This window comes from Melitaea cinxia, chromosome 27 (assembly GCF_905220565.1).
Source record: "Melitaea cinxia chromosome 27, ilMelCinx1.1, whole genome shotgun sequence".
Lineage (NCBI taxonomy): Eukaryota > Metazoa > Arthropoda > Insecta > Lepidoptera > Nymphalidae > Melitaea > Melitaea cinxia.
The window spans coordinates 4,973,507-4,988,462 of NC_059420.1; the positions used below are offsets into that span (position 1 = coordinate 4,973,507).

Consider the following 14,956-nt stretch of genomic DNA (forward strand, 5'->3'; position numbering starts at 1 on the left):
GGGAGGTGTGGCCATCTAAATCAAAATTGTTTTGCCTGTCTTTGGTTTTTTGGTAAAAAATCTTTTTTGAACCATCGCAAAAATAACTCGGAAATGATGTAAGTTGACTTTTTGTTCATATAAACTTCAGACCCATTTGGCAAGCCATCAGAAAACTAACACTGGAGGTAAAAAACGATCTTCAGCACTACAGCATGCAATCGAAGTAATAGTTTCTCCCTTGTCACGGGGCGTGATCAGATGAACATCTTTGGCTCCTTTTGCCGTCAACACTTTAGCCGGGGATACACATGCCAGTAAATCGGGAAAGTAGCTGGGATAAAAGTTACTGGCATGTACGAGTAACTGATACACTGCGGATACGTTTGCAAGTAATACTGGCATGCATGTTGTGCCCTGGCATACCAGTATTACCCTTGCGTATACACAGGACAGTTCGTGAGAGTATTTCGTACATCTACCTATTCTTGCGGGCCAAACATGGATAACAATCGAAGTGAATGAAACAAAATCGTGTTGTTACTAGCAATTGAATGTGTAGTAAAATTAATGAGAGATAAAAAGAAAAAACGAAGACGGGTTTGGGTAAGAGATTGGATTAGTAGAAGGGAAGATTTTGGAGCAAGTAGTTGTCTGCTTAAAGAAATGCGCCAAGAAGACCACGATGGTTACAGAAACGATTTAAGAATGCTCCCAGAGAAATTTGATGAATTGTTAGGAAAAATTGGGGACAAAATAACAAAGAATGATACTCACATGCGAAATGCCATCCCTGCATTAACCAAATTGGAAATAACCCTAAGATTTTTAGCTACAGGTGATTCATTTGTATCTCTAGAAGCATTGTACAGAGTAGGAAAATCGACGATTTCACTTCGTTCCTGTTGTTTGTAGTGAAATAGCTACTGCACTAAAGGATTTTATTAAAGTGAGTAAAAGAATTTTGAATATCATTCATAGTTTTTATTTATTTCAGCTAAAACATTAGGCATTATTCCAAGCTTGAGAAAAAATATTATGTCCTGATTCTTCACCCGTGTTTGACTGCGTGGGTATTACGATAAACTGATCATCGGCAGATGCTACTATTTCTTCAGAATATATAGATGTATTCGAATACGGAGTGGATGGTTGAGAATATGAAGTGGACAATCGAGACCTTTCTGTACTTAGCAAAACTTGAATTTTGGATTGCATATCCAGAGCGTTATTTAATGGCAATGATCTTAACTGAGCAGCAACACTTAGTCTGAAATAATAAAACTCATCTTTTTGCTTATCATTTGATCCAGGATTATTGATTGCAGTAGCAACATTTTCCAGGCGTTCAAGTGCAGTTAAGGTTTCGTTTTGCTCTACACGTTTTTTCTTAGTCTGGCTAGTTTTATGTGGTTGGTTTATTGCTGCAGTGCGAGAGGAAGATCTTTGGTCCTGGAGAGAGGGTGATGGTGCTTGCTCGTTTGTACTTGCATCAGCGGATGAGTGTGATTGGTCGAATGCGACAGTCAACCTTTCGTTGTTTGGTGGGTTGGCTGTTTGAGAGGAAGATTGCTGGTCTGACTGCTGGACTGTTTGAGAGGAGGATTGCTGGTCTGATTGCTGGACTGATTGAGAGGAGGATTGCTCTCTTTGAGAGTGTGATGGTGGTGTTTCAGTTTCAGTGCTCGATTGAAAGGATTTTTGTACCTGTAATTTATTTAAAATTAAGTTAGTATTAGTTTTTGTATGTATTAACAGATATTTTGTTTTCAGATTCCTACGAGGCAGGAATGGAAGGTGATAGAAAATGGCTTTCGAACCAAATGGAACTTTCCAGGCTGTATTGGAGCTATCGATGGCAAACACATAAATATTATTGCTCCTGACGATACATCAAATTATTTTAATTATAAAGAAAGGCACAGCATAGTGCTACTAGCATTGGTGGATGACGATTACTATATTTCCTATATTGATATAGGATGTAACGGCAGAGCTTCAGATGGAGGAGTGTTTGAAAGATCAGGCTTGAAAGAAATCCTGAAAATTCTGTTATAGTCGGAGATGCAGCCTTTCCATTAAAAAAATATCTCATGAAACCGTTTCCCATCAGAGCCACCCGAAGAGAAAAAGTTTTTAATTATCGGTTGTCCAGGGCTAGGCGAATTGTCGAAAATGCGTTCGGAATCCTTGTATCAAGATTCCGAATTTTTGAATCATTTATAGCTCTAAAACCAGAAAAAGTTGATGTCATAGTATTAGCGGCATGTTCTTTGCACAATTGGTGGCGGAAAACCACTAATACTTATATCACACAAAGGTGTGTGGATTATGAAGATATTCAACTCGGTACTATTATTAACGGCTCCTGGCGTGATCACTTACAAACATGTTTACGGAATTTATCAGGAACACGAAATAATCGATCGTCTAGAGAAGCAATACTTACTAGAAATAAATATGCAGATCTTTTCATTACAACAGAAGCAGTACCTTGGCAAGACCGTTCGATAAATATATTAAATGAATAAATGTAATTGTACAAGTAATTTTGTTTAATAAAACTTTTGCGTGAACTTTTTTTTTTTAACATTCATACCTCCATACCTATATCATAACCTTTGTACTAGTGTTGCCTATCGATAGAAGGACCCTCGTTAAAAAATCGCATGAAAACTATCAATAGTATCGATAGCTTAGAACGTGGCAATACTATTGAAATTGTGCAATACTATCGATACTATTGGTGCTCATAAATAACAAACTATCGATAGTTCCGAGCGAAACGGTTCGCTCGGAAGCGCAACTTCCGAGCGTACCGTTGTTGACCTTGAATCGCGCATTCGTGTGCGACATCCAACCGAAAAGGTTAAATGTAGTAGGGATGTCGGCAATGAAAAAAAATATCGATATATCGATACTTATTAAAATATCAATATCGCTGTCGATATATCGAAGAAAAAATATCGATATATATCGGACGACGAAAAAAAAAAAAACAACAACTGAAGTACCACATTAAAAAAATATCAATATCGCTGTCGATATAGAAAAAATATCGATATATGATATATTATATCGTACGACGAAAAAAAATAACAATTTAAGTACCAAATTAAAAAGCTTCTGAACAGCAGATTGAGTCACCAGACAAAAGAAAATATCGTTTTTGATACAATTTCGATATTGGATATTTGATATCGATATATCGTTATAAAATATATCGCCCAAAAATATCGATATATCAAATTAAAAATATCGATATATCAAATTAAAAATATCGATATATCGATATTTATTCGACATTCCTACAATGTAGAAAAGAAAGAGTAGGTACTTACAACAGCTGTTTGGATTGAGTTTCTGTATTCGAAAGTTTCATTTATAAAATCGAAATCCTTATACGAAATAAAATTGGGTTTGTAAATATCACTGGAGCCAGCCAGGATCGTTTTGAATTTTCCACTTTATTCCTTTCTTGATGGTAAGTACTTCGTAGACTTTTGATTTTATTTTTAATTTCTTTTTCAGTCAGATTTAATTCTTCTTGTAATTTGCTGTAGGCATTGCCACGTGCTATTTTGTTTTTGTAAAGCGGGTTAGTCGGCTTCCAAAGACATTCGTATTCTCTGTACCAATGAATGAACTGTATAGTTTTCTCGTCACCCCATCGTGCCATGTTGAATACAAAAACCAACAAAAGAGAGAAAAAATTTGACATTCGAAATCATAACAAAAAACATGCGCCTTCGGCCACAATGAGTCAGCTACTGGCATGCCCGTAGCTGTCGCGTCTATTCACACGTGCCAGGTTAGCAGCCCCCCGCGTCCCCTCCCCCAACGGGCATGCAAGAAAATCAAATTTTGTGCTAGCTACTTGCAACTAGCTAGCTTCCAGTTACAGGCATGCCAGTTAGTTAATACACATGACTGTAGCTGGCACTTGCAAGGAGGTGGTATGCTAGTGTGCAAGCTACGGGCATGTGTACTGCTTTTTGTAGGTTTATTTATTAATTGTATGCCACTCTCATCAACGTTAAAAATATTTTCTGGTTTATTAGTCAAATCATTTTTTATCATTTCTTTCTCAAGCAGTCTAAAAAATGCACTTACTTCTTTCCTGTTCATACCCCGAGCTCTTGCAACAGAGAGGCCTTCTGCTTGACGTACTGAGAGATATCTTTATTTCTCTCTAGGAAAGATGTAAGCCAATGTTGTCCAGCCAATGTGGGTGGCCTGCGATTTGATACAGTTGGTCCCGCCCATGCAGAACAGTCAACCAAAAATGAATGGTGAGATGATGTCAATGAGTGATGGGGATGTAGAGCTATGACAAGGGAGGGGCTGGTAGTATCGTCGTCCCAGCAGCCACCCTTCTCGCAGATTTGATGGGGGTGAGATGATATCTTAAAATAGACTTAGAATAGTACATAGAAATTTTCAAATTAAAGGAATATAATAAGAAGGTCTTAATAGTATTAGTGGTTGTTAGTGTATAAATCTTCTAATAGATGGCGCTGATGGCAATTTAAATCGCGCTTAAACTATTTCTTTTCGATTGCACATAGTTTAAAAGTTGATTTGAATAAATTAGTACGGTTCGGTAATATTACGGCGTTTCATTATACATTTCGTGGTCCTTCGTAGTCGGATAAGTGTTAAGTAGTGAAAAAGTGCAAGTGTCGTGTAGTGAAGTTGTGTGGTGCAAAATTAGTGAACTGTGAAGTGACGCATAACAGGATTGCAGTGATAGTGACGGGACTGCTCTTCTTGATTTTTCTTCTTTCTTCTTTTTTGGACTTAGCGGTAACGTGAGTACAGTGGTGTTAAATCAACTTAGTCTCTGGTGAATAATCGAACTTAGAATAATTTCGTAAAGTGACTTAGAATTCTTACGTGTTGTGTGGACTTAGCGAATGCAATTATTAGGCGTTGTGTGGACTTAGAAAATTTTCAAACAAATTGGACTTAGTAAAATTATTGTTTTCAAAATTAACTGTAACAACTGTCAGTGACATAATAAAAATAGACTTTAGAAATTGTGCTTGAATTGTTTTTAAACTTAAAATTACGAAATATGGCTGATATTAAAACGCAAATAGGAATTATTACTGAATTGTCAAACAAAATCATAAAGTTGTTAACTAATACTAAGAAATGTAGCCGATCTAAAATAACAAGAGGTTATTTGGACACGTGATTAGAGACATTAAACGAGTATATGGATTCATATAACAAACAATATCATTATTTTCAAACAAAATATTCGGAAAAGGAATTAAAAAGTTGTGACTTCGATTCGGAGAATAACTATAGTATTACGGAAGATGCCTATTTGGATTTAAAAACGTTGTTAAAGGATTATTTATATGAATTAGATTCTACTCATACCTCCGGTAAGAATGCTAATGACACTTCTGACTTCTCAAAATTGAAACCAAAATTGCCACCAATACCAATACCAAAATTTAATGGAGATTACAGTAATTGGATAAGTTTCAGAGATCTGTATCTATCACTCATACATAATGATAATAACTTGTCAAATATTGAGAAACATCATTACTTGAAATCTAGTTTGACCGGAGAAGCCGAACAATTGCTTCAAAATTTTAGTCTCAGTGATGCAAATTACCAAGATGCGTGGCAAAAATTAGTTGACAGATTTGACAATCAAAGAGTTATAGTAAACAATATCTTAAACCGCTTATTGAACTAAAAGAAGATGACAACGGAATCTACACAAGGTATTAAAGACTTATTAGATACTACTACTCAATGCCTCGACTCGCTAAAGAATATCAGAATTGATGTATCAAATTGGGATGCAATCATAGTGCATATAACTGTTAAAAAATTAGATACTGAATCACACAAATTGTGGGAACAGTCCCTCGAAAACTCAACTGATATACCTACGTTTCACCAATTAACCTTGTTTTTAGAAAAAAGATTTCGCTCTATGGAAATGATATACACTACACAACCTAAGGATTATGTAAGAAAACCTATGCCGCAAAAAGTCACTAACGTCAAATCTTTTGTAACGGAAATGAAAAATGCTTGCACATATTGTTCACAGAATCATTATATTTGCCACTGTAAAGATTTTGTCAACTTAAAGGTTTCACAACGCCAGGACTTCATTAAGAGAAACAACATATGCTTTAATTGCCTTATTAAGGGACATAATGTTTTGAACTGTAGACAGCAACCGACGAAGCAACAAAAAATTTATCATGAAAAGCATATAAAGTACAAAAATTTGGCGAGATCTCGAAAAGAAATTGATAAACGTGAAGCCAAAAATTCTGACGGCAAAACGCTTGCCGCTTGTTTTGATATGCAGAAAATATTGACTTGTCCACATGGTGATGTCAGCATTTTCTATTATAAGCGAAAATTAAACCTTTACAATTTCACAGTATATGATATTACTCAAAAAGTTGGATTTTGTTACATGTGGACAGAAATAAATGGCAAAAAGGGAGCCAATGAAATAAGTAGCGGACTTATGCTTTTTATCCAACCAATAATAAATAAGGGTACGAAACATTTTAAGTTTTGGTCAGACAACTGCTCTGGGCAAAATCGGAACCGCATTGTTTTTGCATTATATCAATATCTGGTGGCTAAATATGACATTGAAAGTATAACCCACAGATTTCTAGAAGTCGGACACACCCAAAATGAAGGTGATAGTGTTTATTCTGTGATTGAGGGCGTTACAAAGAAAAGGACAATATATACACCTGATCAGTGGTTTAACATAATAAGATGGGCAAAAACTGCAGGAGACAATATAGAGTCAAAGTAATGACAATAAATGATATAATAGACTGTCGTTCTTTGTTAAAAGGAAAAAACTGGAAGAAAAACGATGACGGAGAAAAAGTTGAATGGACAAAAGTGAAAGATATTTATGTGAGCAAAGAAAATATAAACGTCATAAAATATAAATATCAATTGGATGAAGAATATAAAGTCATTACAACAATAAAAAGAAATAATAGTTTTTTCTGGTTTTGATACAGTTTTGACCACATTATTTGATAAAATATGGTCACTTATCTATTAGGGTCGAATTAAAAACAAGTTGGTTATGGGAAGACTGCAAATTATTATTTTCTTATCTTTTTGCACATAGTACCATTTCATTGGCCTATAAAAGGAAGGCGAGCCCTGAAAAATTCACAGTTTTTGGTCAGACAGTCAGATGAGAAAATAAAAAGCAGTTAATGTCTATTTTCAAAAATTCCCAAAAGTTAACTGATTTGAAAAATGGGTGAATTTGTTTGTAGCAAGCGAGAGTTGTGTAATTTGTTGATAAATGGGAATGATATAGAAGACTACTTACAAGAGAATTTCAATTTGTCACTAGAGGATATGGCTACTGTGGTCTCTTACATTCAAAGCAACTTGGTATCTAAATGTAACGAACGTTGGAGAAATGCATCTCGGATAAAAGAACGCTTTGAAAGTAAGAACGTCAATTGGTTAGATGGTCAATTTCGTGTTCCACTAGAGTGTCGAGTCACGGTTAATGACCCTAATACGTCTGGAAGTAGTAGTGGCAGACCTTCGAAACCATACGAAACATCTTCAGAAAAAACAAAGAAACGAAAAAACATGGAATTAATACAAGAGTACGGATTGGACTGTGTGCTCAATGCATATGCTCAGGAGTTTCGGTCTATGGGTGAGACGGAGGAGGCCACAATCGTTAATATTATACGAACTGCATCAAAAAATGATAAGAAAAAAATTCTTAAATACATTACTGAGAACTCTGAAGACGTTACACCTTTTTCAAAGGAGGAAGCACTACGGATCTTTATTGACTTAGATCTTAACAAAGAACAGTATGGGAAACTTCGACTTTGTTTGGCGGACAAATACTGCTCAGTGTTTCCTGCTTATCCAACTTTAGTCGAAGCGAAGAACATGTGTTACCCACCAGATTCGAGCATAACCATTACTAACATAAGTGCAAAAGTCAATCTGCAGGACTTGTTAGATCATACTGTGGCACGTATATTACTAATTGATTCAGTTTACAAAAACAGTTTAAGAAAGTTGAAACTATTCTGTAAATGGGGTTATGGCGGGTCATCAGGACAGAGTGAATACAAGCAAGTTTTGCCCGAAGAAAGCGATTTTATATCAGACGCAAACCTTTTTATTTCTTCATTTGTACCCATTAGACTCATAGATGAGACAACTAATACTGTTGTTTGGAAGAATGAAACTTGCTCATCTGTAAGATATTGCATTATATTGTTAGAATTTTCCAAAGAAACTCCTGAAAAAACCGCGTCTGTTGTGGCTGATATCAACAATCAAAAACAAAATCTGTCTCCCTCCCTGATAAATAAGAATGGTGAGGTAATCGAAATTACTCATGTCCTATTTTTAACCATGATTGATGGTAAAGCGGCACAAGTTTTAACTGAGACTCGTTCGAGCGCTTCTTGTACAGTTTGTGGTGCTACTCCTCGGCAAATGAATAACTTAGAGGCAGTTAGGACACGAGATGTGAATGAAAGTTCATTTCAATACGGACTGTCAACACTACATGCTTGGATTAGGAGTGTGGAGAAGGTCTTACACATTTCTTATAACTTGTCTTTTGAAAAGTGGTCAGCTACTACACCTGAAAATAAAAAAAACAAATACGAAAAGAAAAAACTGGTACAAAAGCGGTTTAGGGAGGAAATGGGACTGCATGTCGATAAACCTCGACAAGGCACTGGAAATAGTAATGACGGAAACACAGCTCGAAGATTTTTTCAGAATTACTCTTGCTCTGCAGACATTACAGGTGTAGACGTAGAATTTATAAAACGAATGTACATAATACTACAAACCATGTCATCTGGAGCCATTCCATATTAATTCAAAAAAGTTCGGTGAATACGCATATAGTACAGCCCAACTGTACGTAAATATTTACAAAAAGTTTAGACTTCATCATTCTAGAAAGTGTTCAAGAGTGGCTACCAATGAAGACGTGTTCTATACCTAATTGTACACTTCTGATCCATACATATCAAGTTTGAGAAACACCTCAGAAACAATATAGAAAGAACTTTTAGATGAAGCCAAGCTTCTTGCTATCAACGAAAATCTGTAGGAGCTTCCTGAATTTTGTACATATTTTTTTTCTCGTTTGTTACTATTATTCCATTTTATGTAAATTACAAAAAAAAGACAAATTTTGTGTATTTTTGAATATGGAATGAATGAATATGATATGAATGCATGTATTTTTTTAGGTTTTATTTCTTAAATTAATTAATAAACAGAATTTTCAAAATCAAAATTATTTCCATTAAACTTTGTACATACAAGTATATGTGTGCAAAATTACAGCTCATTTAGTTTTGAAACAACTGGGATACGGAGTTTTGAGACGAAACATACGCGATTTTCCTATAGTGAGGCGGGTTGGTGACCGCAGGGCTGGCTTTGTCGCACCGAAGACACTGCTGCCAGTCCTTGGCCTGTGTATTTCAAAGGCAGTAGTTAGATGTTTATCCCGCCATCGGTCGGCTTTTTAAGTTCCAAGGTAGGAGTTGAACTGTGTTATCGCTTAGTCGCCTCTTACAACACCGACGGGATGAGAGGGGGTGGCTATATTCTAACTGCCGTAACCACACAGCAAATTTGAAGAATGTAGATATTGAAAGATCCGACGGAAGGCGTCGTAAACCTTCTTCAATGGTGCCAAGTATTGGTGTTGGACACTTCACTCAGAAACTCCCAAGCCAGATACGATGCATCGTTTGCCATAAGAAAGCATGCTGGCAATGTAAAAAATATATAAATACATTGTGCATCGAGAAAGGCTGTTTCGAAAAGTACCACACATAAACGCATTGTGGCCTCATTTGAGGACGGTGTTAGAGAATACGGTACCGCATCCCAAAGGACCAGCCCCAACCTAAGGGAGAAGTTCTTCGTTCTGGCATCAACGTCGGCAGTTCCTCCTACCCTCCATTACGAGTCTTGTGGCTGCAGATGACGCCCTTTTACGGCGCCAACCTTTGAAGGTGGTGCTGCGTGTGCGGAGCCACATGGTGCATAGGAGACCCGAACCAGCTAAGTGTTTTTATTTAACCCCCAACCCAGTGCCAAGAATAGTACGTAGCCAACGTAGTACGTACCAAGTATAGTAGTAGTAGTAGTAATAGTTATTGTTAAAGGGTTAAGATAGTTGTGTGTTCATATTTTTTTAATTTATAGCAACTATATTGTGACTTTTAATTTAATTTAACAAAGTGATTGTTAAGATTTTCGGTAATAAATTCATTTAAATCTGTCATTTTTATTTAAACATCCTTCAATTTAAATTTTATAGTTTTTTTAGTTAGCCGCTTTAAAAGATCTCTTTAAAATTATTATTTTAGTGCGCGACAGTGCAATAAAAAGTCATTAACATCGAAATACGTTTTCTCCAACAGCAAATAAAACAGTTTTTTCTTAAATATTGCAATTGTAAGATCTTTTAACACATTCAATGCCAAATCAATTGTAAGATGCATCTCTGTAAGCAGTTTTTGTAATGAATGTACTGTTGCCATAAATTTTCAGTGTTTTAATTATTTGTAATTAAGTATTATATGTTACGTTGGGGCAGCGGTCACAGCTATGGATTGTACCTGCTGCGGTGGCGGTTGCGAGTTCGATCCCTGCACATGAAAAACATTTGTATTGGCCATACGGATATTTGCCGTGGTCTGGGTGTTTGTGCAGTCCTAGTGGGTCTCCCCACCGTACCTCGGAGAGCACGTCAAGCCGTCGGTCCCGGTTGTTATCATGTACACCTGATAGCGATCGTTACTCATAGTAGGCAATATATCCTAAAAAATAAAATCATTTTCACGGCGCCGTGTACTTGGCCTACGGAGCTATGAGCGGTCGTGTATATGTTTTTTTTTACATTATGTAATGTTTTGTTTTTTTTTGTATTACATTATTTATATTAAAGGATATTACAAATGAAACAAATTAAATATTCACTATATAGGTTTAATTGCAGATAAAACTAGAAACTATTTTACAGACAAGAATTTTGAAATTCTAAATGCAGTTCAAAGAAACAATTTATGCATAGGTCTGGCTTTCCAATGCTACTCTTACATTCATACAAAGTGACAACTCGGTTCTTCTTCTTTTCTCTATATCGTTTACATTCTTTTCTTACAACTTCTGTGATAGTTCTTGTCCTGTTGCCCTCATTTTTTTTTTGCCGCGTCTTAATGTTCTCAATTTTGGTTAAAATATGTTTAGTTGACATCTTTTCAACTATTTGTGGTGGTTTTGGTAATAATTTTTCCAAAATATATTTTATTTTATTTTATTTAGGAAATATACAGTACAATAATACAGTAAATTAATAAATTCATACAGCCAATACACAAACCAGCAAAGTTTCCAACAGTAAATAATTCATAAATGACCAAAAAGAACACATTAACAAGAAATAATCGATAAATCACATACAGAAATATAAAATATAAATAATTCAAGCAATACTAAAATAAACAATGAAGACAAACAAAAACAAATAGGAAAATTTAATATGTCGACACTAGCGCTGTCATACGCAATCAGAAAGGAATTTATAAACAACAGATGCAACGATCGCGCCACCTAGCACATCGTTCGATAGTCATCTACCCTCATTTATTATATTACTCGAGTTATTCCGACGTGTACGAAATGAACGGTGCAACCACCGCTAAGGCAGTCTTGGCTCTGGCTTGGCACGATACACTTGTTGTATCCTGCTAGTAGCTTAACCTAGACTCGTTCAATAATTAATTTGTGCAAACGAATTAATTGTTATCTATTACGATTAATTTGGCTAGGCGAGGCGTACAACTCGAGCAGTGAAGGTGAGCGTTGAAGCGCATCTCAAAGGGGATCTCCTTAAACCTACACCTAGGTCGCAAGTCCTAGGCACTGCTGTGAGTTACTCCCTCCGCCACACGATAGACTAGATCGGAACGCTGAAGAGCGCGCACGCATACACGTGTTCGGTGAACGTTACAATTTCGTTATAATCATTTTAAGTACTACCTACATAATATTGTAAAGAGTGCGAGTATAACCTACATCCGCGCCCTGCAAATATAGAAAAGGACCTTCCAAGAGTCGAAAGACTACAAATACAATCATCAATTAAATAATAAACAATTAAAAGATAACCAATTAAATTATTCAAAATTACAAAACTAAATTATACTAACTACTGATTGAATACAATTAGGTATATTTATATATAATTAAAATCAATTAAAAATTGTAATCGATAATTTACAAATATTATTTATATGGCATTGCAAAATACAAACATTGATCAGTTAAAGTTTTAGTTTTTTTTTTTTTTTAATCAGTCAGAGTTACAACACAAATTAAAAATAATTTAGTTAGACAATTACAAAAAAAAAAAAAAACAATAATTATCTTATAATCTTATTCTCAAAAATGATACATTAGAACACTAACAATTAGAGAGGGCTTTGATTCTTTTCGTAACCAATCTCAATAGAACTGAGAAATAGTCTATTTCTGCATACACTTCATTATATCGAGCACATGAACGAGAAATAAAATTGTTTTTGGTGTACCTCGTTTTCGTATGGGGAATGTTAAAAGTGGACTTAGGGCGCGAAGAATAACTGGGGCATCTAAAGTTCAAGCTATTTAAAAGAATCGGTAAATCAATCATATTTTTAAGCAACTTATACAAGTATATTTGGTTCTTCTCCATACGACGCTGTTCGAGCGAAACAAGGCGTGCATCTAAATTAATGAGCGTGCATTAAATTATAAACGGAAATCATATACACTCGCGTGCAACTGAATCGACTCAAGCCCTATATTGGTATAAAAGTTCGATTTTTAGAAAAATGGCTAATCCGATTTTCTTGTTTTTTTTTTGTGTTTGAAAGCCAAATCTTTTCTCTTAAAAAATGCTATCCTAATGAGGCAAATCCGTTGAGTATTTATTGATAAAATTTAATTTGACAGAAATGCATAAAAAATGAAGAAATATGAAAACAACAACTTAATGAATAAAAAAATTATTTTTGATAAAAGTAAAGAAAATTTAAATTTTCAATACTTTGTATTGCCTCCCCTAGCTTTTATAACGGCTTGCATGCGATTTTTCATTGATTTTATCAGTTTTTGATAAAATCTTGAGGTATCGTATTCCATTCTTCCTCTAGCGCAGTTTTGAGCTCGACGATGCTTGATGGAGCCGTATCTCTAGCTCGCACCCTCCGTTTGAGCTCGTCCCATAAATGCTCAATGCAATTCAGATCAGGACTGAGGGCTAGCCACATCATCGTCTCAATTGGTGCAAATTGAAGAAACTGGCGAGTAACACTTGCTGTATGGCACCGAGCATTATCATGCATCAATAGAAAATCTTCTCCTATGTACCCTGCATTAGGTACAACATGATCGAGGAGAATGATTTCCACGTACTTTTGAGCTGTTAGACCACCACTCCGACCACCACCAGGCACGAAAACAAGCTCGGTCTTCCCTTCATATGATATTCCAGCCCACATCATGACTGAACTACCGCCATATGATACTGTTTCAGCGAAACATCATGGCGAGAACCGTTCCCCTGGATGAATGTATACTCGGTCTTTTCTGTCGTTGCCATGGAGACACATTCTGCTCTCATCAGTGAACAGAATGGAGCTCTATTGCTCAATAGTCCAATTGAGGTGTTCACGAACAAAAAGTCGGGCTTGACGGTGAGTTGTGGTCAGTTTCGGGCCTCTGGCTGGCCTTTTAGGAGTTAAATTTGCTTTCTTCAGGCGTCTTCTAATTGTCCACTGACTGACAGCCACTCCTCGAACCCCCCTGAGCTCCTGTTGCACATCAACGCCCGTGAGATGACGATTTCTCAACGAAGTTAAGACAATGAAGCGCTCGTCCGTATCAGAGGTGTTCCGGAGTCTATTGGGTTGTGGTCTCCGAACGAAGTCACTAGTCTCTTGAAACTTTCTGTATACTCGTGAAACAGCTGATTGGCTCATGTTAAGTTCACGAGCGACTTGCCGTTGATTATGGCCCGCTTGCAACAAAACTACAACTTGGGCCGCTGCTTCTAAGGTAGTGTCCATTGGATCGCGATTAAAATACTGGGAGCTTAAGGAGATGTGTACCTGCCAACATCTGATAAGTGACTGATAAGAAATATGGGTCACGTGAGCTTTTATACATGATTTAGTCTCGCAACTCGTGGGTACCGCAACGAGTAATTTCTGTAACGCTCATGTTTGACCGTATTTATTTAAAAAGTTTTGTCATTTTTTATTTGAAAATTGTTATGTTTATGAAAAAATATATGTCTTTCGAATAAAAAAACAACAATCAAAAATCGGATAAGCCATTTTCCGAAAAATCAAACTTATATACCAATATACGGCTTGAGTGGATTCAGTTGCACGCAGTGTAGATTCATTTTGCTCCTCACACTAAATTTATTATATATAAAGGCGAGGGGTCGCCATTATCAGGATCAGCCATGTTAACGTGGGCGTATATACAGAGAACAAAGTTCAAGTTCGATCTTTAATCACTTTAATACACAAAATAATTAGAGTTATGGTTTAATTTAAAATCAGTTCACTATAATTTAAATTATCACTTTCACTATAACAATCAGTAACAATTAACAATAGATATCAAAAGATTACGCGGAACAAAAGCGATTCGTCGACTGGGTACGTGGTGCGCTTACGATGCGGTAACAAAAGTAAAACTGCCAACATGGCCGCGCTAACCAACGCTACGACGCTCCGCCAGACGACAGCACTGCAGCTTGTCAATCTAGTTCCGGCGTAATAAAACATATGACGTTTCGAATGCGCCGTCATATAAATGGAACGCATTATTTAAATTCATCTGCAGTGTGTGGAATAATATCTTCTTTATATTCTTATTA

At 36.1% G+C, this 14,956-nt stretch overlaps 1 protein-coding gene across 1 annotated transcript; it reads left to right on the forward strand.

Moving 5' to 3' along the window:
* The first annotated feature begins 645 nt into the window (after positions 1-645).
* LOC123666891 (protein ANTAGONIST OF LIKE HETEROCHROMATIN PROTEIN 1-like) lies at positions 646-2,037 on the forward strand. Its single transcript, XM_045600911.1, is given in 3 exon segments — positions 646-872; positions 874-928; positions 1,753-2,037. Coding segments are annotated over 3 exon segments (567 nt in total).
* The last annotated feature ends 12,919 nt before the right edge of the window (positions 2,038-14,956 follow it).